Source organism: Poecilia mexicana, unplaced genomic scaffold (genome assembly GCF_051168715.1).
Source record: "Poecilia mexicana isolate PSO_F unplaced genomic scaffold, ASM5116871v1 scaffold_21, whole genome shotgun sequence".
Classification (NCBI taxonomy): domain Eukaryota; kingdom Metazoa; phylum Chordata; class Actinopteri; order Cyprinodontiformes; family Poeciliidae; genus Poecilia; species Poecilia mexicana.
Window position 1 is genome coordinate 13,182,559 of NW_028263390.1, and position 27,892 is coordinate 13,210,450.

Genomic DNA, 27,892 nt, shown 5'->3' on the forward strand with positions numbered 1-27,892 from the left:
CTTTTAAACACTTCATAAGTCTGCTGATATAAGCTGATAAAGCTGTTTCAGTAACGATCTGTGTGCTTTAAAACTACATCTAGTTTCTTTATGTAAGAACATAATGTTTATTTTGTATCTAACTTTGGAACAGCATCATAGACATGATAAAGCAAACTTCAAGAAAACCTTGAAACTAAAACTTGAATTACAAAAAAATCACTTCATTATAATACTTATCTATTGTTACTGATCAATCAATATGTTTCATCTTTCCATACAGTCTTAGCCCAAGTAATGCTGGATGATATGTTTACCGGAACAAATCTGCTTTTAATTGACTGATTTCTGCTGTTTTTGCTATTTAGCAAATTCTTCCTCTGCAGCCATTTTTTTGGTGCCGTTTGTAGATTCACAGCAGAGAAAATGAGGTCACATAAACTGAACACATCAACTATATCTCTCGGTATCCCAGTTTTTCATCTGTGTGCACTAAATCATGCTGTGAAAGACAGTCCACAGAGATCGGGACTCTTAAAAAAAATGGACAGAAACAGATGTTGCACCATCACTGCCAATTTCATTTTTTTTTTTTAAGTTTCATTTTTTTACCGAAGCAGTGTTGATCGTGAACATTTTCAACCGTCACTTGGTTCATATCATCTGAAATGCGTCCAATTTGGCTTTTTTTTTTAAATTATTTTTAGCTTCAAAACTCTTTAGCATACTGACCCAAATACTCTGCATCATGTTAAATTCTGTGATCCAACCACTAGATTACACAATTTGCCAGCTGCTGAATGATTGCTGATATTATTTAAACAAGCTCCCCCTCAGCTCTAAGGCAGATGTGACACTCTTCTATCTGTGTTCCTGCACTCCCAGCTGCGGTTGGAGTGAATTCCCATCTGTTTCCACCACCAAAACCCAAAACCTCGTATGAGAGCGTAAGCCCTGTGTGTGGGTAGATTTATGCTCCCCGATTCGGTTCAGCTTTTCGTGCGTTACATAAGTTATCTCGGGGCTTGAGCCCCAGTGGAGAACGTGAACATGGGAGGGGACGTGTTCGGGGGGATTAGTCGAAGATGAAGATGTCACTCGGATGAGGAGGTTTCCTGTCGTGTGACGGCGGGTAGAGAAATTCTTCATCTCTGTTAGCGTCCCGTGAATATAAGCCCTGCTTGGAGTTCAACTGACCGCCTAGTTGCAAGTTTACTCAAGGCCGTCTTGGGCTCTGTCCAGTCCGCAAGAACATATTTTTGGCTGAGCTGAATGTGGTCCGCTGTGTAGCTGATCTCTTCGATTCTCTCTAATGTGTGAGAAAATGGAGGCCGTTGATGTTTCTGTTTAGGAAATGAGGCAGTGAAAGTGTAATCCAAAGTATCCCGAAGAATCTGTCCAGCTCACATTATGAACAGCAAAACAATCCAGACTCTTAACGAGATCACAGTTTATCACTGATCTCATTGCTGTGGAGCTTCATGCAGTTTTATGTGACCTGCCGTTTACAATATTAACCGACAACAAATAGTCAAAATATTAGGCTGTTATCTATAAAGTTTTGGTGTGTACATATCACTTTTTTTTGTAAAATTAATGCTAAAATTATTGCTTTTAGTTCTAAATTTGTGTCAGTTTATGTATAAAAGCACTTTGTGTATGAAAGCGCAGGAATATGTATTGATTTCTTACTCGGACGAGCATTTTCAAGCTTTCTTCTTCATGAAATTACAGTTTGATTAGGTCAGCTGGAGATTTAATTCGAAGCAATCTGAACTGTTTAGCCACGTTTGCTGTTCAGTATGGAGGTGGCACCATCATGTCGTGTGGCTGATGCCAAATCAATGGTTCACAAAATGGATGGCAGAACAAAGAGGGATGACTCCCACTAAATATTTCAACTTTAGGTCACATTTCTAGCTAGGCTTTGGAGTGGAAAAAGCAGCCTACCGTTCCCAAACCCATCTAGTTTTCACCCAATATGCGGTAGGATGCAATTCTTGTTTAAAACTGTTTCATCCTTCCAAGACAGGATGAAAAAGAGACATTTTAATAAACTTTTAATGCCAGTCTCATTATAAAAACTGTGAATTACTGAAGAATGACATTTTATAAACTTCATTAAACTGTAGTTCTATACCTAGAAGAGTATTTTCCTGGCTGCATTTGAATCACATTTCACCTCGGCTGGAGCAACAAGTCTAAATTTGACCACTTGCCAACCCTTATTCTGGCAACCCCTTTAAATGTCCCGCTGTGTTGAGCTCTCCGAACATGTAAGATGGTGATGGACCCCCTCCCTAACCAAAACACCTGTGCAGTCCATGTCTGTAGAGGCTGTGACCTGTTGACCCTCGGCTGACCCATATCCTCGCCTTCTCAATGTGGATCACGGCGCTGATGGATGTTCTCACGCTTGATGCGACGGTGTGATTTTCTGCAGCGGACAGGAAGAAAGGAGGTGTGGAAATGAAAAGAGGAGAGGAGAAATATTTCTAGCAGAGAAGCGGGATTATACTTTAAATTCAGGTGAAAGGTGAATCCCTTTACATCTACAGAAATCACAAATATGCAATACACCCAAACTCAAATATTGTGATATAATGATTTTTTTTTAAGTAAAATGAAAAAAAAAGTAAAACTAACATCTTTAAAGAGGAACTCTTCAAAAAAAAATTTAAATTAGTCAAGAAAATGCAGCTTTTGTTGGTAGCATTTTTGTTTTCTGATTGATCTTTTAAATGCACTTATTTTATTGGAACTGTAAACTTTTGTAGGGTGTAGCTGAGTTACATTTGGGAGATCTAAAATTAATCTGCAATTATCACTTGCGCCTTTTTTAATGACCTGTCTGATAAATGGTAGGCGGGTTTGGATGACGGTACTAAGAGGAAGTCTTTGATGAAACGGTGATCTCTGTAAACAAGTCGAAGCCCAAGAGGAAGATTTTGTTTTTGATCTGTAAACAATAGAGGCCGGAGTTCCTGTTGGCTGCCAGTGGGATCTGCAGGACCTTTTGTCCCCCCTGAATAGACTCACCAAAACAATAGTTTTTTTATTGTAACTTTAGAAATTAAAAAGTCAGCAACGAGATCTTATTGTATTTTTTAAAACTGAAACTGTAATTAAAAGGTACGGAAAAACTTTTCCCAAGTAGCGAGTGTGAAGCTTAGAGAGGCAGAGTGGGAAAGTGAACCGTGGGAAGACAATGGCCGACTCCCCATGGACGAGTGGAAGACTTCCCCAGACGGAGGACTTACTCAGCATGCAGGTGCTCCTCTCAGTCCTTTCAGAGACACGTGTCCATGGAAACCATTGTTTGTCTCCTATAGCCTTCCGCTCTCCCCCCTCCACCCACCCCCTTCCAAACACACAATATCTGTGCAAATGTGTGTGTGCGTCCACAAGAATGTAAAAACATGCCTATACATCCCATCCTAACCTAGGCTGAGCATTGCATCCTTCCAGAAGAGGACCCACAAGTATTCAGAGCCGCTAACGTGACCACTGACAGGAAGCGGATGGGAATCGGATCCTGAACACACAGAACCAACTAAATGATGTCCAATATGTGTTCAGTTGGTTGTGCGTTGATGGTTTTTTGTGCACAGTTGCATGCGTGTGTGTGCAGCTGGATTGAGGACAAGCGCAGTTCAGGCCACAGTCTGTGGACTGTGTTTTTTCACACTTTGTGTTTTCGTGTCTGTGTGCTGCTGTGCACTCCACGGTTTGTCACTTATAATTTGTGTGTGAGAGCACCATGGTTTAGGGTTTGGTTAATCGGCTTGTGTGTTGGCTGCCTCACCAAATGCTGTGGAAATGGTAACTGTTGGTAATGGGTGTTTTAGCCCCTGGTTTATCTGTGGCGGCTTTGGCACAGTGACAGTCACTCAGTGCCTCTTCCTTTTTTTTAGGTTCATGCTCTGCTGTAAAAAAAAAAAAAGAAAAAGAAAAAAGAAAAATGAACAGGCAGTCACTGTCAGGTAATGACTCCCTGAACTAAAACCTCGTAGATTTTCTACAAATAAAATGGAGAAAACTGAACTAGTTTTGTAAAAATAAACAAATTCCAGAGACTCACGGAAATCTATTTGACTCTGAGGAAAGCATGTTTTCTGGAATATTTTAAGAGTTTTACAAGTTGAGATAGACTTCCCATGAGAATAAAGTAAATTTTAGCTTAAGACAGTTACTTGGGTATTTTTGACTTTTAATAATAATTTAGGATTTAAGAGTGAAACTGAAAAAAAAAAAATCAGTAGCTTTAGTCCTGAAACATGATTAGCTAAATAGGTTATAACAGTATTCTAATATAGATTTTATTCACTGAAATGCTGAAGTTTATAAAGAGTGATAGGGTATTAATGATGTAAAATGAAATCGAGCAATACAATGAGTTTCTACAGTTGCTATTTTTATGAGTAATTGCATGTTTTTCATTATTGTGTAGACTTCATCTTGCATCTGATTGATTTAAATTTTTGTGTTTTTTGCAGAAATTCTTAGACTTTCGACTAATTGGCCATTTTATTCGTGCCCTTTTTTCCACTCCAATTAGATATCATTAATTTTAAGAGAAACTGTGGAAATAGATGACTATTCAAAAATACTCTATAAGCTGGTGTGAAAAAAAAAGACTAATTACCTTAAAAAACTGCCATTGTTTCTAAAATCCAGTTTGAAAGCTGAAACTGTGGTTGAGCCTTATTATTATCTGCTGAAAGTCTTGCTCTCTTTTGCAGCCTGAATGAGCAACATAATTTTCTGGGCATGTTTGGTGAAATAGTTTCTAAACACCTCCTTATATCTCTGTACTTCCCCTGACTTTTATTTTTAGCACCTAAGTGATACTGAAAGTCCTTGTTTTCAGAAGTAACTTCTAAACCTAAGAGCTGTGTGATGCATTCACCGATTCCAAAAAGATAGGATTATTGAAATTCATAGCATTCTTACATTACTGGAGATAGGTCATTTCTTCCTTCCATAAGTGATCTGCATATTTTGCCAAAGTAATGAAGGAAACATTTATACTGTTCTTCTTACTGTGTATGATTCCCTTTTATTTCTTGATCACTCCTCAGTACCTCAAAATAATAAGACTACCATCAACCAGGATCTGTTTAAGCCACCACTAGGGGGAGACATTTGGCCACTAAATTCTTTTAGCCACTTTCCTCCACATTTTCCATTTTTCTATAACACATGTCCATGTCTACATGTCGGCATTTAGATGTTGTCCATCTAGATGTAGTTCTCTCTCACTTGACATAAGATTTGTTCTGGTGGTGGCTACTCTCACCCTGTTTGTTAATCTCTCAGTATTTACTGACCTGCCACTTAACTTTTCATCTGGTGTCTGCTGTGCTTACACCTGTTTGTGTCAGACTTCCCAATCTGCTCTCCACATGGTGCTCCTCTGCAGCCTCTAAGGCAAAAGGGGGGAGGGCTTCAGTAATTAGTAAGTTTAAATTTCTGAGATTTTTATTTTTATTTTTTTTTCATCTGTTATTTGGCCCAGGATAACATGTTTGCCAAATGTTTTCACGATTCTTCCTCAAGCTCTGCACGTTTGTGTTGAAGAATTGATGCACTTCATTACCAGCAACCTGGTGTCCATCTGTGTTTTATGTCTGTCACAATCAGAAGCTAGTAGTAAGGGTCTGGAGGCTGGATAATCTGGTTTTACAGATTAGAAAAGCAGCACCGAGGAGCAGCGGGAGGAGGAGGAGCTGAGAGGAGAGACCATGTGGACTTCTCTGGACAATGCTGCTGCTTTCTCAAATGGAAGTAGGAGGAAGAAGGGTGCTTGTGGATGCTTTTTAGCGGACTCTTCTGAAAGTTTGGATTTTCCTTTAAAGACACTCGCTTTTGGATAACTTCTTTCTTGAGCTTTGCGGATCTTTTTCTGTTTATAACGTGTTTTAGGACCACATTGCTTCTGGGAGGAACATAAAGCATGTCTTGACCACAGGTATTCTCAAATAACTCACTTCCACTGGGTTTAAAATATACTTTTGCTGTTTTAAGAGCATTGCAGAAATGCGCTGCGGTCAAATTTGTGGCTCACAACTCATGTTTTTGCAAGATGCTTGGATTCAGTCATCCCACTGACAGCTATGACTCAGTTTTCAACAACTTTGTGCTGCAATAGCGCTGCAAAATATTTGTGTTGGAGCTGATTCCTGTAATCGAACACCGTTCGTACCCATCACCCTCCCCGCCCCACGCCCTTTTTGTCAGGCAAATCAATTCAAGTCAATAGCATCCCTGAGAGGAAAGCAAAGACAAAAACGGTAGGAGGAGACGAGGTGAGGTGGGGGGGTGATAGAGTCCCATGTGGGTTTCAGAAACCCCTCTAGATCTCCATCCTATCCTCCTAGAAATGAAGGGGGGAGGCCTATTGAGGGTTTGAGTGCAGGGGGAGGTCTCAACCACATCACCTCCAGCAGAGGGTCCTGAGAAGGAGGCTTGGACAAGAAGGAGGAGTAGTCGGGGGGCTTAGGTCCTGGAGAGAAGGGGAGGGCAGGTGGCAGGGGGTTAGGTCTTGGTCCAGGATGATCACATACGTACAGTGCCTCTCATCTGAGCCAGCGGTCAGTTGCTGGGACAGAGCCTGCTATGAGGAACGGCCGGGCGGCAAGCGAACTCTGTGCTCTTTCAAGTCCGGCAGCAACATGGGGAACAGCCTCCAGGGTCAGGCCTGCCCCAGCCTCAGGACCCCCAAACCAGAAGGCTGCCTGCGCAAACGTCTCCTCTCCGTTTCGAAGGTGCACCAGAAGCAGGACTCGCTCTGGACGCCCAAACCACTGCTGGGACCTGTGGTTGAAGGGTCGCCGGGGAAAACAACAACCTGTCTGGAGGGAAAAGGTACAAAATTAAGAGATGACAACTTTTGTCATGTAGGTCTTGTCGAGCAACACTTTAAAAGAAAGCGTTGTGATTGCGGTGCCTTCTGCTATCTGATAGCTGCCTGTAGACCTCTCATGCATTTGATATGGGAGATAATTTAGCTTCTTCTGCAGATTTCTTTGAAGTCACTGAACTTTTTGAGGGAAATAGTTGCACACCGTTTGTCAGAGCAACGGTCACAACACATGGAGGAGAAGCCTTCCAAGCTGGGCTTTGTCTCTTCCTATTAGCTGATTTCCATCCTCCTGTAACTGAGTGATCTGTACCGTCTGTTGTTGAGTGTAAATCTGTGTGTGTGTGTGTGTGTGTGTGTGTGTGTGTGTGTGCGTGTGTGTGTGTGTGTGATTCTGTATGATTTGCTGGATGTCCTTTGTTGGATGGGTGTGGATTGTGACTTTATGACTCCAGACATCTTTACCCACTGGTAATGATTGGATTCATCCAGGCAAAACTCAAATGACCCTCACCAGAGGCTTGCTTAAATACTGTTCATAATGCATGAAGTTTTTTACTTGGGATTCTAGTTTTGTATACCTGCCTTTAAAATTTGCTAATGTTAACATTCTAGGTACAATCCGTTGCAAAAGTATTCATACCCATTGAGCTTCACAATATAACCGCAAACCTCTACAGTTATTAGCCATGCATAATCTTGGAAGAAACTCTCTTGGAGGTTGCAAAAAAAGTTGAGTGGAGGTTCAGCTGCTATCAGGACACCAACTCTAACACTCAGAGCTTCAATTTATTAGTTTGGATCAAAGCATATCCAGGTATTGGAATGACCCAGTCATAGTCCAGACTTAAATCCAGCTGAACGCATCCCAAATCCACCCCATTCAATCTGATTGATCTTGGTCTAGTTGCAAAGAACAATGGGCAAAACTTTTAGTCTCTAGATTATGGATGAAATAATGATACAAAGGTATCTTTATCTCAGTATACCTGTACTACCTGGACGGCAAAAAATGTTGCGTAATCACTTAAGAACCATGCCTCTAGACCCTCTGTGACTGCTATATATTAGGAAACAACGCCTGTAAAAATATCGACTCGGGGGGCGGGGGGGCTATAATGACTAAGTGCATTGGTCTGTCACATAAACTACTAATAAAACTGAAGTTTGTGTAGTTGTCGTGCGACAAAATGTGAAACTTCTGTATCCAGCCATGCACGTATGACATGCATGACTGCGTGTCACTTGGGACACATGACTGAAGCCGCTCCACTGGGTGTCCACCCCTGGGAACAGGACATAATGGCAAGCAGCTGGAGGTGATGGGCCAGGCACGCAGAGATGTGTGTAAGAGAGCTGACAGTTCCACGGGAGATGGAGCTGACACCCGGTTCGGGTTATGGAGGTGACCCACTTTCACCTCTGTCACTACATAAAGGAACCATTACAGAGACATGATGGGGTGGAATGAAATGCCTTTGACTTATGTCTAGACTTCTTTTGTGTACTGTACAAAACTCAAAACACCAAATCTCTGTGAATTAAAACATCGAAGCTGTGCTGAGCAGGATCCGTTGTAACTTTAAATCACTTTTTCTTTTTGGCTCTTTAGTTTGTCCTTGCACTTTTTGTAACTGTAAACTACAATTAAAAAAAAAAAAAAGTCTGAAGCTTAACGTGCTGCCAAGCGACCATGAAACGTCCTCACGATCACTTGGGCTAATGCGCCCTGACAGGTCAAGATGTAGCAGCCTTTGCTACTGTATTGTCCCTGCTCTCAACATTTAATCAGCGTCCAACTGCTGGATTAATGATCCCCTTAGAGACAAACTCCCCCAGACTGGAACTTGGCTAATTCGTTCTTTGTTCACATTTGCTTACTTGATTTCATGCTGATTTATCGTTTTCGGTTTTCTTAGTTCTTTTTCTAGAAAATTGTATCTTTTTGTTTTACAGGAGAGTTTATGGCTTAAAATTCTAGTCAGATTTCTTTAAACCAGAAATATCTTTCTATTCTTCTCCAGCTCTTTTCTGGAGCAGCTGTTTGACAGGATCCCCCATAAACCCTCGTTGGAAATAGGCAGGGTCAGTTATTGGCCAATGAAAGCAATTGCTCCCTGGGGAAGGGCACCTGAGAGAGGTCAGGCTTATGGAGTAACGAGATGAGGCTAAATGAAATGGCTCTTGACTCTTAGAATGGGGGGAAGCTCGGCTAAAATCCAGTTAAGGTAATATGATTTTGGTTGTGGGAATTGGAAAGGGGGTCTGACCACAGCTCTTCATCATAATCTCCTTTTGTTTGTTTCCTAGACACACAAACATAATCACTTTATCATCATTTTTAGCATTTTAAAATAAGAATAGAACAGCTCAATTGGAAGCTTTTCACAAATGTATCTTCAGCAATTCAGCAAACATGGACACTTTTATGACCCCAAAATGGAAGATTCATCCGTTCATTGTTTTTTCCTGACCTAAGTAGTGTAGGATTAGTTGTAAATGGCTCATAAACGAACAATGAAATGTTAGATTCCCCTGCAGAACTCAAGACCTAAATCCAGCACATTCTCAGAGACTGATGAATACAGACAAGTGCTCACTTAGCCTAAATGTGCACGGCAGCCATGAATAGCAGGTTGGAGGTGGGAGAACAATGGAGTGGAGAGCATGACACATAGCTTAATGAGATAAAAGAAAAGGGATTTCTCACACACACACACACACTAAGGATTTGGGGGTCAGAGGTTGGTTTGGGTCATTCAACTGTGAAATGGGTGAAGGCTGTTTTTCTTCAAAGCAGCTGTGTTTTCCTCAATTTTTTCTTTTTTCTTTTTTAGTCTTCAATGCTTCAACTCTGTTAACTGGATTAATGTGTCATTTTTTTTACGAGGTAATTTACTATGACTATAAAAACCTCTGGTGCTCCAATAATCTCAGGTGAGAAATAATCACCGAATCCTGGAAGAGGTGCTTTAAGCTCAGTAACCTTCATGGGGAAAAGCTGGTCAGTTATCAGTCAATGGGTGCCAGAAAAAAAATTAGCTGATAAATAATGGCAGAGATTTTTTTTAATCATGTATTTTTACAATTTTGACCTCTTGATAATTTTTTAGTTAAAAGTTATTACACAGCTGAGTTTTTCAACTAGCTTTAGCGTCTGTTAGCATGAGTGAGACCAGCGTAATTATGTCTCTGAAGACAATAAAAACCCTTCACTTAATTTTGAGATTTCCAAAAGTATTTCTAAATCCAATATGTTCCATAACAGAAGCTGGAAACTCCAAAATGTAAAAACTAAAACTCCATTCACCCTTCCTGTTATCTGCAGAAATTCTTGTTCTTTCTTACTCATTCACACCATGAATGAACAGAAGACCTGTCTAGATGTGTCACAGAAAATTGTTTTTTCTTAAATATCTTCTAATATCGCTTTTCTTTCTGTGGCATCTCTTGGGCACTGTGTGCTGTGTTTTATAAATTCCCAACCAGTAAGTCACCAGTATGGCATTCCCAAAACACTGTATTTTGTATTTCACTCTTAGAACTTCTGTTTGTTTTATTAGACATCTTTTTGGTATTGAAGTTGATAGTTTTAACCTTAGAAATGGGAAAATCTGGCTCCTGGGTACAGATTGAATGTAGCATTAGTTCTCCCTGGTTGCAGAATTCACGTTATTTGCACATGAGCAGCAGTAATAGCTGTACAAAGAAGCAGTTTGTTTAGTCTTTTGTTAAAAATTAGATGTTATTGATGTTTCAGAAGTAAAACATGTCCCTTCATCATTTGATGACTTATTACAACAAATCCTATCTGACAGTATTTCTTCAGAGTTGGAATTTAAAAGAGTGGCATAACCATGATGCATATTTTTTAAAATTGAAAAGTAACTAGATTTTAGGCAGTATTTACGTATTATGGCAGATTGTAACTGCGAACTACCGTTTACCGTTTTGTGTTAAAGCTTCATGTATCCAGTTTATCAGGTTTTATCGTTTTATGTCTGAACAAAACCGCAACTTCCCGACACTGACCAGCCCAAGTACCTCGTCAGATGTTCCATATAATTTTAAACTCGTATGTGACGGGATGTGTCGCACTTGTGGGTTTTTGTTATGAACGTGAGTCACTGATAACGAACGTGTCTGGGCTCAGCTGTGCTCTTCATTCAGGAGATTGAACGCGATGAAGGAGACGTGATGAGTCAGCAGTATCACCATGAAGGGATCAGGTGTCGCAGAGACTCTCGGCCCCATATGTTTTACAACGGAGTTTTACTTGGTGATATGATTATCACATCAGGACATAACAGCCAGATAATCACTGGGATCTGCAGGGACCTTTATCCCATTATTGATTAATTTAGACAGAGGATTGAGAATGGGAGAGCTGTGACGGAGCAGATGGTTGCACGTTTTTCATTTTTATAAAGATATCAGATTACCATGACAATGGTACCCTTTGGTTTATGTTCTAGTGTTTCTAGTTGTTGTCTTTACTCACTCACTGAACATCCCGTCAAGGTTGGGTTTCCTGTTAACTTCTCTCTGGTATTTGGAGCCACCTGGTGGTGTAATTGTGGAAGAACATCAAAAATGAATTTGAGCTCTTTAGAGTGCAACTATTATTTTCTTTTTCTGCCGTCTCATGTTTCTCTTATCAGACTTGAGTTTCACGGCATTTTTTTTGTGTGTGTCTGCGAGACAGACAAGACACCTGTGATAAATAAAAAAGATGGCTGCCAACTTTGCTGATAAGACGTCCTGTCATTTTGTTAGTCTCATAAGCTTCGCACATGAGTTAGATTAAATAAAGCACATTAATCGGCATGCATGCACATTCTGTTAAATAGATTTTTAATCCACTGCCGATGAGCTAGGCAAGTTTTTTTTCCAGGCCTCTCTTCCAACTCCAGCTTTCGCCTGCTGAAATCCCACACCAGTCTTAATCAAAAATCTAAGCGAGCGGTGGTGCTGGCTAAGCGTGCTTAATCACTGGCTGCACAGACCTCAGTCGCAGCTCATTTCTTTAATGAGAGCTGCTATAAGCGGGAGATTTCTCCACCTCATGCTGCTTTGAGTCTGGTCCGCTGACGTTTGTAGCCCCGCTTGCCCTGATGAGCTGCCTGTTGCCTGTCTGCAGCTTATTCTATTAATAGTAAAAAAAAAAAAGATATAAAAAAACGCATGCATTGGTAATGTTTGGGTATTTCCCCTGTTAAGAATTAAATCAATCGCTTGGCTTATGATCAAATACTGAAGAACATTCCAACTAATCCAAGAGTACACATTTAATCAGCTCCATCTTTTATTTCTCTTTATCTACTGGTGTATCCCCAGCTTCAGTGCTAGACCCCAGTTAGGTCCCAGTCAGCTGGAGGCTTCCATTGAGCCATTCAAAGCCCAGTGGAGCCTCTGAAAAGCTCATGTCCCCCCATAGAGACTGATTATAAAGGAGAGAGCGAAGGGACATGGAGGAGAGAGAAAGTGATTTTAAGAGCCTCTTTAAATCTGTTGCCTTAATGAGTTGCCCTCACCATGGCAACATCTTTTATTGGAAGGTTTTCCCTGCGTATGTGTGCATATTTGGACTCGGGACGCAGACAAAGTAGAATGTAGAAACAAGGCGAGCTGCAGCAGCCTCTTTATTTGTGCGTCCGCAGGAGACAATTAGCTGATGATGGTGGTATTTCTTTTTTCTTTTCTTTTTTGTGTGAAAATTAGCTAAACTTGTTGATTGTTTTGCATGAAACTAACCTGGGTAGCGCTTCAAGTTATTGCTTATTCTCACCAGTAGGTGTCATAAGAGTACAGACAGACGAAATAATCTGAAGCTTCAAAATCTGTATTTAGTAATCACTGTTTCATTCAGTAGTTTCGATTAATACATTTGCAGAATATTTTATAAGGGAAAATTAACAGATTGAAAATATAACAAGATAGAATTATGTTTTCATTATTTCCCCTCAGGCTCTGAGCGCCCATTTATCTACGCCTAAAAGAGCCACATGAGGTATTTAATTTGGAGTGATGTTGGTCTTAAATTTTTTGGAATATCTGATAAGGGAGCTGTAATCATTTCCCCAGAGTCCCATTAGGATGGGGGCCGCTCTTTGCTTCCAAGAGAGGTTTACGCTCTCAATTAAAGCCTCCGTCCAACCTGTCCATTATTGCCCAGATGGGACAGGAGGGGGTGGGAAGCTAAGATGGATGGGAAGCGGGAGGAGGGAAGCATGGGCGGCTTTTTGAGGAAGGAGGGGATTGATGGGGAAGAGAGGGAGGGAACGCACAGATAAGTAGATTTCGGGGTCATGCTTTTTTTTTTTAACCCTCAGACGAGGTCTAAACACGGGATTATCATTGGTAGAGGTCGAGGTTAACGCATGCATGTGCTCTCATGCACACCTCTAAATAGTGAATTCCTAAATTTTCACATGACAGATCTACTGCAGAGGCACGGTATGTCTGTAAGTGTTGCATAACTCTACAAATTATCCTAGGACCACAAAGCACGACTTTAAATAAGTAACAGGGATTACAACACACAGTTTGCTCATATTAGGTCAACTGATCCTGGTCAGTTTATTTTGAAGGATGTTATATTTAAGTTCTTTGGTGGGTTGTATTGTAAATCAGCAACCAAAAACTGGAGATAAAAGGAGGCATTCATATTTGAAGTTTAACTTTTTGAGGTCAAAGAGTCTCCTTATCGTCACTCTAAGTTTAAACTCCCTTCACCGATTCAAGTCAGAAATCTAGAATTGGTTACCCCAATACATTGTAATTACACACAGTCAGAAGAACTTTATTAGAAAATGAAAATATTTAATTCTAAATCTGCCAGGGGTATGAATAAAATTGGCTTTTACTGTATATTTTGTGTATTTATTGCATAATTCAGCCAACGTTTGACCAGTCTCGAACTAATGCGAAACCTCCCGCCCTCCTCTTTTTTTTGTGCTTTCACTAAATTCATAGACCTTTAAAAAAAGTGAAATGGCCCTTTAGATTTGGTGGAACCTTCTTTAAGGTTGAGGAAGATCATTTACATTTGAGCTCACCGACTTGACCTTCACCCAAGGGCATGCATGCCTATGGAAGACACTCTCTTGTCTTTGTAAAGCTGTGTTTAAATATTCATGCATGCCTATCAATATTATGAATATAGTTTTTGCACATGGTACTGATTGGAATGCTAACCAAAATAAGTAGAACACAAGAAGAAACAAAAGTTTAGCCGCAAAGAAGAACTAAAAGTTTCTGAAAGTAATCCTCAAAATAATTGAGGATTGCGATTTGACAGCAAATCAAAAATAGTCGACATGAAACAGCAAAGTCCCGGGGTGGAGGTAGGAAGGGGCAATATAAGATATATGACATAATCGGGGTTAGGGACTGGGGAAGGAATGAATCGATCTGAGCTGATTTCAAGTCTTATGTCTCATTGAAGGCTGCAGAGTTTATATTTTTCTCCCTAATCTTTATGGAGAATAGGTGATCTTCGTAACACTTTCTGCGATGAACCGAGAGATGGCACTGACTGGATCAATGTTGCAGGTCTGATGAGCTGTGTCAAACGCAGTCATGCATTATGATAAAAAAAAAAAAAAAAGAATCGATGCCAGCCACCAGAGCCGGCATCCAATCTCATATCCAGCCCCTCTAGTCGTGTCCCCATTGTCGGGCGGATTGTCTCGCCCACTTCCTTTAGCTGTGATTGTCGGTCATTTATTTTTGTTTCTGATTGTTGATTGGACGGTTTGTTTTTTGCAGTGGGCAGCGCAATGGAAAGTGAGATCCATTGTGAGAAATAGGTCAAAGCATGGGTTGCCAGCGTTTCTTCTCTTGAAGGAAAACTATAGATGAAACACATGCTGACATTTTAAGTAGTGCGTGGCTTTAATCCACCTTCCAGTGGTGTCCTTGTGCTTGCCTGATAGAAACATGTTGGCAGGGTTTTTCCTCAGCGTGATACAGGCTAGCTCCAGGCGGCTTGTTGGGTTGTGCCCTTCAGCTATCGGAGCCACTTAACCTAAATTAGCTCAGCCTGTCTCTGCTGTCTCAGTCTAAATTATAAAAAAAAACAAAAAACTTTTGCATCAGCAGGAGCCGAATGTTTGCGGCCATGGCAACATGCAAAGGGGCCTCATCCAGTTGAAGTGTCATTTAAGTAAATAACAATCACTTATCAGGCTTCTCTCCGTCAAAGGATGGGATTCAACTCAAGTACTTTCAACGGCTGGACGAGTGTAGAAAAATAAATTAGTATGAAGAAGTTTTTGTATTTGCAGACCTAACTCCTAATCACGTCATTTAAATGTTCCATCTGTACATCCAGCTATGGGTCTGTCTCTGATTTTGGCATGTTATCCATTTCAAGCCTGACAATAGTTACATTTTTAGTTCAAATTCAGGATTTTTTATTTTTTTTTGTATTTATCTCATCAGGAATGACTGAAAACGGCAAGCTAAATTTGTGTGGACCGCAGCAAGTTCTGCACGACGTATCGCTTCTTTTTGTCTACGGTCGGATTCATCGCATTTCAGGTGTGACGTTAATTATAGAATTGAATTAATGATTGTTTGGTGCTGTGAAGGAAGAGGAAGGGAACACAGACACACAAAAACCCCCTCAGGAGAGGAGAGCAGACGGACCTGGTGCTGAAATGTAGGGCAGGAAACCAGGGTGGAATCCAAAATATTGTTTTATGTGTGCGGCTGTGTGAAAATGTCAGGGTTGTTTGTGGGCACTTTCAATGTTTCTTCCCTTCACCTCTTTCTTTCCCCTGAAACCACAGTCTTCTATTTTAACAGGACAAACCGATAAAGAATATATATTAATACATTTGAAGCACAATGGTGCTGACCTCCTTATATTATCCAGGCTCATGTGTCTCATTCTATGTTGTTTAAATGCAAAAATTGCTGCAGGCACTTACTCACAATTGCACAATGACGTTCATGTCCATCTACAGCCTCATAAAGATTGCTTTATGCCAGTCTAGTGCAGAGTAGTCATCTTATGTCATAGATTTTACCCTCAAAACCAGAATGTGGTTATTGATGTGGCTGATCCTCAATGGAGTCACCGGAGAATCAGAAAATCCGAGAGTCGATGAGAGTGGAGACAACATGGCTGGATGGTAAAGGATCCTATTGTAATCGCAGGGTTGTGTTACTGCAGTGGTGTTAAAGAATCACGTCAAACATGTCGTTCAGGTCTGCTTATGTGGTGGAGGAAAATATTGATGGACCCATATTTTATCACAATTCATTTTAGAGCAATGTGTCTGTTAGCTGTGTTTCATCTATTAAAATAATTACCTGCTTTTTGTGTGAATGTTTGGTCCCAGTGGTGCCACTCAACCAACGAACAGGAGAACTATTACAGGAGGGTAACTGGCCAAACATCAGAAAGTAATCAATACATTTAAATCCCCTCTATGAAACTTAACTAAACAAAGTAGCCCAATTGTTGTTTTAACTAGCTTTACTGATTCAGTGCTTCGTTTATATTTTTGTCCAGTTAGATTGACTTTTTGCTGCTCCACACCTGGTCTTGATAGTAGAGGCCAACGTGCTTACTATAAGAACATAGTGAGGAAAATATGTGTTACTCACAATCATGTCATTGCATTATTTAAGAAATATAATCTCACGTTTTCCTATAAATGTTAGTATTTATTTTTTTTTTTTTTAGTTTTTTCTGTCATATTGTGAAATTCGAATGTCTTCTTGTTACCCAAAATAAAAAGGGAAGTGAGACAAAATAGTGCGCAGTAAATGTCATCACCAAGCTCGAGGGTGGTAGGAATCTTTAGAAAAATTGTTTTAAACTGAGGACGAAAGATTGACCATTGGCAGACGCTATTGAAATGTCACACCAAAAAGCTAATATGCTGAAATGTTTTGTTTGCACTCTGTCTGTGGAATCAAGCTTTAATGGTAGGGCAGAACATTTTTCTTTTTATTTAGCCAGTAATTACTGGACCACTGGTAGGCCTGTGTAGATGGCATTAAACTTTAATCTCCAGATGGTCAATCTAGTTATGCACGACAGAAAAAAAAAAAATGTCCTTGTGCCTCTTGATAACATAACAGACGTCTAGAGTTTTGGCTTTTGCTGTTTTAGTTTTAGCTCATAGTCCTGTCAGCGCTAAGCCAGCGAAGTAAGATGGCAGGTGGCTTAAAACGGCGTTGCCAGGGACAGTTGGCTACAAATGCACCATGACGGGGTATTAGATGTCTTAAATTAGCCACATAACTGTCACATAGTCTGAAAGCTCCAAAAATCCATCAGTCTTCTTGTGAAACAACAGCATTTTAACTCCCTGGGTTGCTCCTTTATCCCGCTGAACATTAGGAAACAAAAGCAGGCCTGTTAAGTGAATTTGCAACGGTTGTGCATCTTGTCATTTTTCCGATTCTCCTGCTGATTGTTTTCAACCTTGTTTTGGGAGATTTCATTTTAGACTAAACAGTTTGACTTTTTTGCCTGTCCACACAGTCAAACGGAGATAGCCCCATCCTCTGTCTGCTCTCAGTGCGCGCGCCCCCCCCCCGTCCCCCCATGCCTTTTCATCCCGGTTTGAATTTCAAAGGAGTTTGTTGAGCGTTGGGGTCGGACACTGGAGGAGAGAAAATTAGACATGACTGCAGAGCATGCTGGGCGATGGTGTATGTTTGTGTGTATGCCTTACTCTGTGTATTTTTTTTTTTTATTCAATCCAGACCTACAAATGGGTGTTTTGGATTCACACTTTCATCTCTTCTTTTTTTTTTTTCCCCTCTACTATCCACCCCTGACTTTTCCGTCTGCTACCTTTATCTCATCTTTCTTTTATTTTTAATCTTCAAACATCTACCTTTTCAGTCGAGCTTTAGATCTGAGGTCCTACCACATCAAATGATCTCTCAACTTTTATTTGAATCCTACTTCACCTCCTGCGCAATTCTGCTCCTTTTGTATTTCGCTTTGATTTTTCACCCCGTTGGTATTGTGTGGCGTTTTAAAAAGGCATCTTGAGGATGAATGCACATTAAGTTTTTGAGAACTCTGCAGTGTTAGGGTAAATACAGAAAATACAGCAACGTACCTGTCACCACATCAAAACAGCTTCATGAAACCACACAAACACGGAGAACGCGGGTCCGATCATGTTTGCAACGTTGGTTGTAAAAGGAGGGCGTAGCTAGCAGCTTGTCTTTCCAATGTGAAGGTTTTTTTTCTCATGGATCACAAAAGAAGAGCTGCTTATAAAAGGAGCCCCCCCCTGCCTTTCAACAGAGAACACACACACATGCTGAATTGGTTCTTCTTCTTCTTTTCACCTTAAATCAAGAGTTTAAGCTGCAGAAACCTTATAGAAATTTACACTTTGTACCAAAAATGTTCACACAGAACCTCCCAGAGGATCACGGTTTCATTTTAACTGCTCTTTGTCGGCTGCTTTGGGAAATAAAGAATCCAATTTTTGCTTCTAAAATGAATTGTGTTCCTTCAATTTTCAGCAATAAATGCATCAACACCAGGCGTGTACTTTGCTGCGCTTTTTGTGCTAGATACAAATGTGATAAAGATTAGCTTTGCAGCAAACATGGATTTTTGTCATCTTATAAATCTCACATTTTCAGCTTGAATTAAAACTGAAAACTGTATTAAATAACCTGTGGCTCAGTGTTTCTCTTGTGTGTGCTTTAGTACATTGGAAAAATACAATCAGTAGGTTGGAACTAAAAAATAAAAATAAAAATCTTGTTGAAGAAAAATCTCAATGAGTGCATCTCTAATTTTAATCAAGTTTTGTCAGGATGAATGCAAAATGCTTAAGGTGAAGAACTGAAGATACCAACTGAAATACATGGAAAAGTTGCAGGAAACAGGAGAGTTGAGATGAAAATATTGGGTTTGCTGAATGAGAAAATTTCACTCAAGTGGGTATGGGAGTGTATATAATTAATGTGTTTGTGTGGTGAGGTGTGGTGTGGGAACTTTACCTGATGGTAAAATCATTAGTGTTGGGCGGGAAGCTTTCAGCACTTGTTTATTCAGCCGAGTCTGTCTGTCACCTCGCCTTCTGTGTGTGTCGGGTTTTAGTGAAAGTTGGTGTTAAAAGTTGAAATTTTCTAACTGCCCTTTTTTTATTATATGTAAAACTGCCTGCAACAGCAGATCTGCAAAGACTTTTCCACAAGTTTTAGTTCATGGTTTAATTCATCTATTTTTTTTTTCTTCATTATGAAGGGTGAAAAAATCTTCAAAAATGTTGTTTCGGTCTTAGTTTCCAATGAGGGTATTGCACTTCCAGAGGAGAGGAGATGCAATACTTTTTTCTTTCTTTTTATTAGATCAATGTTTTTTTCCATAAATGTTCTCAGACCTGCTTCTAGAACCTTATCACATTGAACTACGTCCATTGCATCGATCAGACGTTTACAGTTTCATCTCCTCTACCATGATCATGTCATGTTACCTCTTTAGTGCGTCTCACCCCTCTGACTCATTCCTTATATATTATTCATGTCTTCCTTTATAGCAGTGAGAGAAGCAAAGCGATCGTGTTTCTACTGAGCCTTACTGTTTAGCTCTCATTCGGATTATGTGGAAATGGAAAAGTGCTAGCGAACAAATACACAGCTTTGCGTTTTATGAATTGATTTTCATTTAAAGCATATAGAGGCAATGTAAGAGAAATGCAAAACAGCTTCATGTGTTTCTTTGGTATAGTCACTGCTTTGGTTAAGTCTATGTGATGAAAGTAGTTGGGGTTTTTTAAATTAAAGTGCAAGAAAATTAAAACTGCTCTCGCACTGATGCAAAATGTAGCAGGAAATTTTTGTTTTTTTCTGTAGGAGAGATAAAGACGTGCAAGGTTTGAGCCTTAGAGGGGATTCACTAGAGAAGAGAGGACGGTAAAATCAATAGCACTCGAGTACATTAGCTGTCATGAAAGCACTTGAAGAAAAGGGGGAAAAACTGGGATTTGTGAAAGGAGATGGCAGGAGGGACTGGACTCAAAGTGGTTCAGGCAGAGCTGAAGGGTTTGAAGGATCGGCTTCACTCACTCTTCGTAATTAGGAAAGATGCTGGGAGACGTGACGAGGTTTGTGCCCGTTTAGACATCAGCTGTTACAGCTTTATTAAGCTCCTTAAATTGATAACTACTTTAGGCAACAGTATGGAAAAGCGTGGAAGTCACTGTAAGACGTATCCATCTGTCCGTCCGTCCACACAACCGTCCAACCATCATCTGTTTTCCATCCAACCGTCCAACCACTATTTTCCGTCCCTCAGTCTATCTGTGCGTCCGACTGTCCATCTGTCGTCTAGTCTGATTTTTTTTTTTTGTTCCTGCATTTAAAACATGACTTTTGTACAAATATCTGCATGGAGAAAAGTTTTTATACATTAAAAGTTGTGCTTAAAATACTAAAACAGAAACTGACAGATTTTAGACATGGTCAGGAACCTCCACAGAGGTCAAACGGTTGACAGTCACACACCCATAAATACATCCAGCAAAGTGTGTGGTTCGGTTTCTCCAACAAGGACACTTTGAGGTTTGTGCTGGGAAACCCTGGGATTAAACCACCGACCCTCCGACTTGTAGACAACTGTTCTCCAGGCGGGCCCGAATGTGAGAGACATTGTCCAGCTGCCTCTGCCAGGTTGACGGGGAGATCCAAATGGGGTGTGAAAACAAGATGGGAAAGACAAAGAAAATACGAGCCCAGCGACAGGAGGAAGATCCATGGTCCTTCATTGGTCTTTGCCTGGTCTCTGTTGCCGCAGTAAATCACTGAGACGTTAAGACATTGCCTCTCACTGATTTCTCCCTCTTTCTTTTCATCGCCAACTTTTGACATGACTGCGTTTCAAGTATTTAAAGATGGCAGCAGTGTTGCCATGGGATATGATGCTAAAAGGGTTTTTAACACACAACTGCTAAACAATTTAATGAGCAAATTTAAATGCCTTCCTGTCACCACATTTTTTTTTGAAGCGCCTCTGGTTTCAGTTGGAGAAGAAATTCAAGATTTAAGCTAATTTTCCTGAAAATCATAGCAAGTAATTTTCACTATTTGTTGACTAAACTGATTGGCTGTGTGAAAAAGGATTACAACCGCTTACGCTTTTATAATCTGAATTTAGTAAATGTCTAAGGACTAATATTAATAGGACTCCCTTTTAATAACATTAATCGTATTAATCTGTTTTCTCCTTCTTTTTTTTCCCTCGGCCCTAGGGTTTCCAGACAGTCTTTAGGCTTCCTTCATATGCTGCTTGGAGTATGAACAGATGAAAGATTTATAGTGTTTCGGCTGGGCTAAAGTGGGGGCTTCCATTCTTCAGCGAGGCGCAGCAGATGAACGTATGAATGGATATCCCTAATCCAGGAGGTGGCCTAGATTCGAAGATTCGCTCCATCAGCAGATAGAGATGTTGACCTGACTGTCAGACAGTGGGTGCGTGCTTGTTAACGCCTCCTGCAGAAACAATAGGCCCTCTAATGACAGAAGCTGCTTGAGCTCGCGTCTGCATAAATTACACTAATACTGTACGCGTGCCGAGCATGGTGAGGTACAGTGTACATGCATGAAAGGTTATCAGCAAAACACGAAGGTAACATTATTGCAAAGATCTTAATGCTTCCACGCTGCTCGCTGTCTAAAATAGGGTTGTGTATGGTTATTTAGTAATGCATTGATTAATTCATGTATGATGCAGAATGTAAAGTTGTTGTGATATTTTCAAAGTTTCAAAGAAACCTAAGGACATATCCAAATATCAGATTGTTTTTTTTTTAAGTCTGATTAAATGCTTAAAGTCCAGCATTACAATGATGTGAGACATCAAAGTTGTAGTCAAGAATGTTTTCTATAGCTCAGCATTGTACAAGCTTGGTTTTAACTACCCAACTCTTAACACTGCAAAATCAGTCTTTACTGGTTGTGTGCGAGCTCAGATTTTTGTAGGTTTTTGTCTTGCCTATGCTGATTTTAGCCTATTTCAATTCATTTTTAAAGACCATAGATGTCAGCCATCATGCATCAATGGCGACCGTACAGTTTGAGATCTCTTTAGCATCTCGTGTTGGCAATTAGTGCAATTAGCGCCAACGGCATCGCCAACTGTAAACATCTGTGTCGGTGTGCGCAGTCTGCAGAGGGTAGACCCTTTTCTTAACTCTGAGATTTTCAATCCAGCATTTTCAATAGCAAATCGAGGGTCAGTCTTCTTCACACAATAACAGCCTCCACGCTGTAAATAATTTATGGTGTTGGCATTCTTCGTTGCTTAATACAGAGAGGTGTCTTGAATTATACAAAACAAGAATTACAGATTGTGTAGAACAGCATGAAGATACTGGAGAATGTGTTTTCTTTCTGGTTAAGGAGCGTCTTATTGGGATTGTCATTCCCTGCTCAGTTTTTTACAGCCACTTGATAATTTTAACTAAATTTGGGTCACTGAATTGTTGGCTCATTACGCATTTTTTTTTTTTTTTTTTATTAGTTTAATGATATGAAACTCTGAAATTACAGGGGCACTCGCTGATGTTTTCACTAACTTTCTTTAAGTGTCATCAGGCATAGTTTTTGGTATCATTTCCAGTTAAACCTAATTTTTTTTTTAAGGTTTAAGAATTTAGAGAAACAAGCTTTGTAAACGATCTTCTGACAAATTGCCAGCATTCTTTTGTCTCTGCATTTTAAAGCTGAACTGAAAGCGCTGATGAGCGATGCAGAAAGCAGTGAGAACCGAAAGCCTTTCTACACAAAGTCGGGGATCGTTTGCTGTCTGACTCGAGCTCTTGTTGCACCTCTTCAGCCTCACCTCCCTTTATTTTTCAACCGCTTTGGCTGAAATTAAATACGGCTACTAAAGGAGGGGCTGTGCTAAACTAATGGGTGTGTGTCTGAAAGAGTGGTGTTGGAGTCCGTGTGCTACAGACTCTGCACAGATTGGACGTTGGGTCCATTTTTATGTAGCACAGATGCGATGGTTTTATGTGAACACAGCAATCAGGGACAGCCAGATAGAGGGAAATGAGTTTATTTGAAAAGACACAAAGGTCTTTTTACGAGTTAAAAATTGCTCGTTAATATTAAATTAAACGTGATAAATGTGACTGCAGTGATTTGATGCATGTTATTTTCCAGGTAGTAGGAGTGTCTAAGTGTCCTGATGTTATAGAGTTTTAGTCATAGAGCAAGTTGGAAAGCTTGGGAAAGAAAAAAAAAACTAAACATATTAGAATAATTATCAGCTGTCAAAGCTTGTGCGCTTTAACAAAAAGCTTTGACTTTCAGCTCTGTCAGCGTAGATGCACGAAGATGCTGCAGAAGAATCTGTAATGATGAGAAGTAAAGGGTTGGGCTGCCAGAACTCCTTGGTAACCATCACACAGAGAAGGAGAGGGGCCGGGGCTGCCCCCCTCCGCTGTGTGTGTGTGTGTCTCTCTGAGGACTGGACTGGCTGCTGGAGGCGTGGTAGTGTTGATGATGGGTGGGGGAGTGGTGGACCGTGTGTGTGTTTGTAGAGCGATGTAGGGTTAGAGACGTATTGTCAGCACAGTAGACGCCCGCGTGGACTTGTGAGAATGTGAGCGTCCTCTTCATCTTCCTATAACCCTGTTTTATTCCAGGATTTGGTTGATTTTCTGCCACTTTTTTTTTTTTTTTAAAGAATATCACACTCAGTCGGAATAATGGTGTTCATTGGGACCTCGTTGAAATCTGTAATTAAGTACTTCAAGAGGAAGGGTAAGATTATCTCTTCTTTTTCCTTTGGATGCTGAAAACGGCTACATCTTAAACGTTTTTGCTGTTTGTCATCAGATTAAAACAACATTTTGGCTCTGTATATGGATTTCCGGCAGCTGTTCATGTTTTAACTTCTGCAAAAGGGGGGAAAAAAACAACAAATACTTGAATTAATAATCTTTAAATGATTTTCATTACAACTAATGTGGCCATTCTGCCTTACCGCTGCCTCCGCTGTGTTTCACCCTGTTACCAGGTAAACTTTGGTTAAAGATTTTGTGGTACTGATACGCAGCATTGATAAGGAAATGAAGATACTTTAAATCACAACAGATGATTTGGATTCCTTTCACTTTCAGAGATAATGTAGTGTTTTTGTTCTTTATTCAGTAAAGAAAATACTAAAGTCATATGTAGCATACAGATGAAGTAAACTGCTTAATACTCTTAGGATAATATTGCACGACTTTAATCAATGAGTGTGTACTACGCACGTGAGGACTTAAACCTCCTTGACGCAGGACAAGCTGCTTGAAAAGTTTATCTGCAGGTTATTTATAGCTTATATTTGTGTCAAAGTTGAGGCTGAGGTGCTGTTAATCATTACCTCCACCTTTTACTTTTCTCACTTGTTAAAATAAAAGCTCCCTCGCAGCATATTTTGTACCCTGGAAAATAAATGACCAGTTAATTTTTATGTTGGGCTCAAGATGTTTCTCCAAGATATTCTTAGTAGTTTACGGCAACTTTTATTTCACACATCAAACTTAATCGCTGCAAAGTTTCTTTGGTTGTTTGCAAAGAATTTGTATCATATTTTTTCTGGAGTACAACTGAAAACGTCTCCAGTCCCACCAGTTTGATTTGGGTCTGCAGGTGGAGAACCATGAATGTAGTTTAAATGTCAGTAACTTGTATTAATTTGAGGGTAGCAAAATAAAGGACTTAGTGTAGGGAACATAGATATTGTACAAACTGTTTTCTGTCCACCATGTTCCCATTGTCCTGCAGCCTGTTTCTCATTACCGGTTTTCATAACATTCTCCTCAAACTTCTCACTAGCCTCTTTTCTCCCAGTTTCTATATGGTAGGAGCCTAGGGAGGGCTGGGATGTCAGTGGACAGAGGGATTACTGAACTTTCAAAAAGACTTATGCGCCAGTGTCCTATGTGTGTGTGTGTTTGGGAGTTAGGGGCTATTGTGGCACTGAATCGCCTGATGTGGAGACTGATGCGGTGGGACAATACAGGCTTTGTGTCCCCAGTCTCCATGTCCTTGGTCTGGTCACTACTCTTTTCAAAACCCATGGTAGGAGAGGAGGCTGGGGGAGGGGGCTACCTGTCCCGTCTGTGTGTGTGTGTGTGCGTGCGTGCGTGTGTGTGTGTGCGTGTGAGCGACAGAAAAATAAAGGAGAATGTGAAATCTTTGATTAGCTTAAAATCAGCCCTTATTCACAGTCTACTGAGGGATGATCTGATGCAAGTTGTGGTGTAAAATAATTTGAGTATTTTTGTCACGACAGAGTTTTCCCATACTTTTATTAATAATGCCTGAAAGACACTTCAAAAGGAGTCTAAATGACACAAACTTGGAGCAGCAAATGTGCTTTACTTAAAAATCTGTTAATGATCCATAATTTATTTGTGTTTCATAAATAAATGAAGGGCTTAAGCGCTAAACTTTTACATTTGAATAAAGGATTTACATTCTTTGCTCATAGATTTCTGTAAACAGACTAATGACTTAACATCTAGTCAAGTCAAGGCAAGTTTACTTGTGTAGCATGTTTCAGTAACAAGGCCGTTCAAAGTGTTTTACATGCTCGGGGCTTCCCCCAGAAAACTTGCTAAGCTTTGTTGGCGCTGGTGCCAGGGCAGCCATCCAACAACCCACCTGTTGGATGGGTTGTTGCGCTGTTGGGTTAAAAAAAAATTTTTTTTAAAGTTGACAGGAAATCTGAAAAATATCACTAGGTAACCAACTATAAAGTCTGAAATCAGGCAAATGAAAAATAAATAAATAAAATAAAAATAAATTAACAAACAATGCATAACCTGGTGGGGGCGCAAGTAAAGACTGGTAGCCCATCTGTGGGAAACCCTGCATGCTAAAAAGATAAAACAGTAACTAATTGTATCAAATGCCATCCATCATGGTAATCACTTCCAAATTTACATCACATATATTGATCGGTGTTCCAGTTATTGTTGCTCAACGGCAATGCGCGTCTTCAGCCTTGATTTATAGAAACTCCATTTTGGCTGCTTTGCCGTTTTCCTGAAGTTCAACAGACAAAACCAACTTTTCTGGAACAAAGTCTCCTATGAGCAGAAATGACTATAGCATAATGTTTAAAAAAAATTAAACCAGTTCAAAGTGCTTGGCAACCTCTCACCACAACATTTCATTTAAAAATTCTACCCTGATAATTTGTTGTTACTTTGGTAAATGCTGTGGAGTCGCAATAGAGCAATAAGGGCTCCAGAAACCTACCCCTAGAAAAACCTTCTGTTGCGATGGTAACCAATCAGCGTGAATCTCCACATTTGCCATGCTTGTGTTGCCTCACTTTTAAAAATTTTGGTTTTAAAGCTCACCCATGTTACTGTTCTACTTGACAACAATAATGTTGAGCGGCGGGAACCCAGACTCCTCGCCTGTACCGGCCATTTGCAATTCAACATGACCACATGCAAAGCACGCGTAGCAGATATGGAGGAACTGATAAAAAGAAGTAATGGAGACGGGACATGAATAATTACAATGAACCTTCTCTTCAGCATTTAAGCGGTGAATGGTTGAACGTTTATGAATGAGCTGTGGAGGCATGAAGGTGCCGAATTTAAGAGTTGCTACCAATTTTCTCTGAGGTAGAAAGACATTAATTCATGAATGTCAAACACACAGAAGCACCTTTTGTAATGATCAGTGTTGAGACATAGTAAAAGTTTAACTGTATATCAAAGCAACTACATGTTATTTAACGACTCATTTGTAGCTCTACGCCCCTCTCCCCCCCCTCCTCTGACCCACTAGTTCCTCCATCCACCCCCAACACACACACACACATGCTGTGGCTCATTTGCACCTGTGTAGGAAAGAACAAAAACACTCCCCACACCTACATCCACTGCTGTGATCCGGCCCCCTTCATCCTTCTCCGGTCGGGACTTGTGCCGATCTCTCAGAGTCGTAGTGGTCATGAAGGCGAAACAGTTGCTGCTCTAAATGGAGTTAATTCTACATCCACAGTCACCCACCTTGGCCTGGCTGCGCTCACTTGGTAAGCTTAACGAGTCCAAATCAAATTTTCATTCATTAAGGGAGGTAGTGGTGGCTACTGATGGAAATGGATGCACAGATTAGGAAGAAATTCCTTCATTCCAGTGGCGTGAAGAAAACGTCTGTCTGATAAAAGGCACGTAGACGGAGTTTGAAGGTTATCTATAGTGAGCATTTTTCAGTCTGGCTAGTTTTCTGTTTGGAACAATGCTGTACATTTCACAACATCTGTCTCTTGGAGGAACATTTTGTTGTTGAAAAGGGCTTGGTTGAATAGAGGTTTTAGTTCAGTCCTGTAACTCTCCTCCCCCTCTGACTTGTGAAACTTTTTTGCGATGTCTCAAATAAGTGTCGAGTTGATGGAGGGGAGTCTGGCACCTCTTTAGAAGATCACCTAAATCCTCTCTTTCCTTCTTTTCCATCAGTTTGTGTAAACAAACTCTTCAATCACTTTCAGTCGTTACCAATTTATACCCTTATTTCATACCCACACTTTGCCATTTCATCTCGTCCCATACCCATTTCTTATTGGGAGCCAAACTTTTTTTTTTTACCCATTAACTAAGCATTGGTAATTAGCTTATTTCCCTAGGCAGTTCCATATTTTCTTAAACTGTGGAGACGAGTAACTGTTAAAACGCTCAAAATTCAAAGATCATTTGTATATTGCCTTATAAAGACTTTATACTACAACCTATTTCAGTTTATTGTGCTTCTAGATACTATTTGGGATAATTTACTGTAGTAAAAAACGTCCCTGACCAAACCAAAGTAACACTGGGAGAGAGAAGTGGCAAAATGCTCTCTTAGAGGAGATATACCGAGGCACAAATTCATTGATATTTCTCGAATTTCACCCTTCTTGATTAAAAAAAAAAAAAATCATAATGACTTTACATTAGCATTTTTGATTGTTTTCGTCAATAATACTACAATTCCCCAGAGAAAATGGATGGTGGGACTTGGTATTTTAGGTGCAAAATAATTCACACAGGTAATTCAACA

The 27,892-nt window shown here is 40.2% G+C and overlaps 1 protein-coding gene across 7 annotated transcripts in view; it reads left to right on the forward strand.

Moving 5' to 3' along the window:
• Nucleotides 1-27,892, forward strand: part of nhsl1b (NHS-like 1b) — a 96,226-nt gene that overhangs the window by 47,066 nt on the left and 21,268 nt on the right. Inside the window, exon 1 of one of the 7 annotated variants that reach the window (XM_014968411.2) lies at nucleotides 23,208-23,605. The exons of 5 other annotated variants lie outside the window; for them this stretch is intronic. In XM_014968411.2, the coding sequence (XP_014823897.2) occupies nucleotides 23,551-23,605 (55 nt within the window). In that variant the 5' untranslated portion in view covers nucleotides 23,208-23,550. Of the gene's footprint in view, nucleotides 1-23,207; nucleotides 23,606-26,728; nucleotides 26,889-27,892 lie in introns of those variants that run through there. One more of the 7 variants, XM_014968500.2, reaches the window with a different exon arrangement.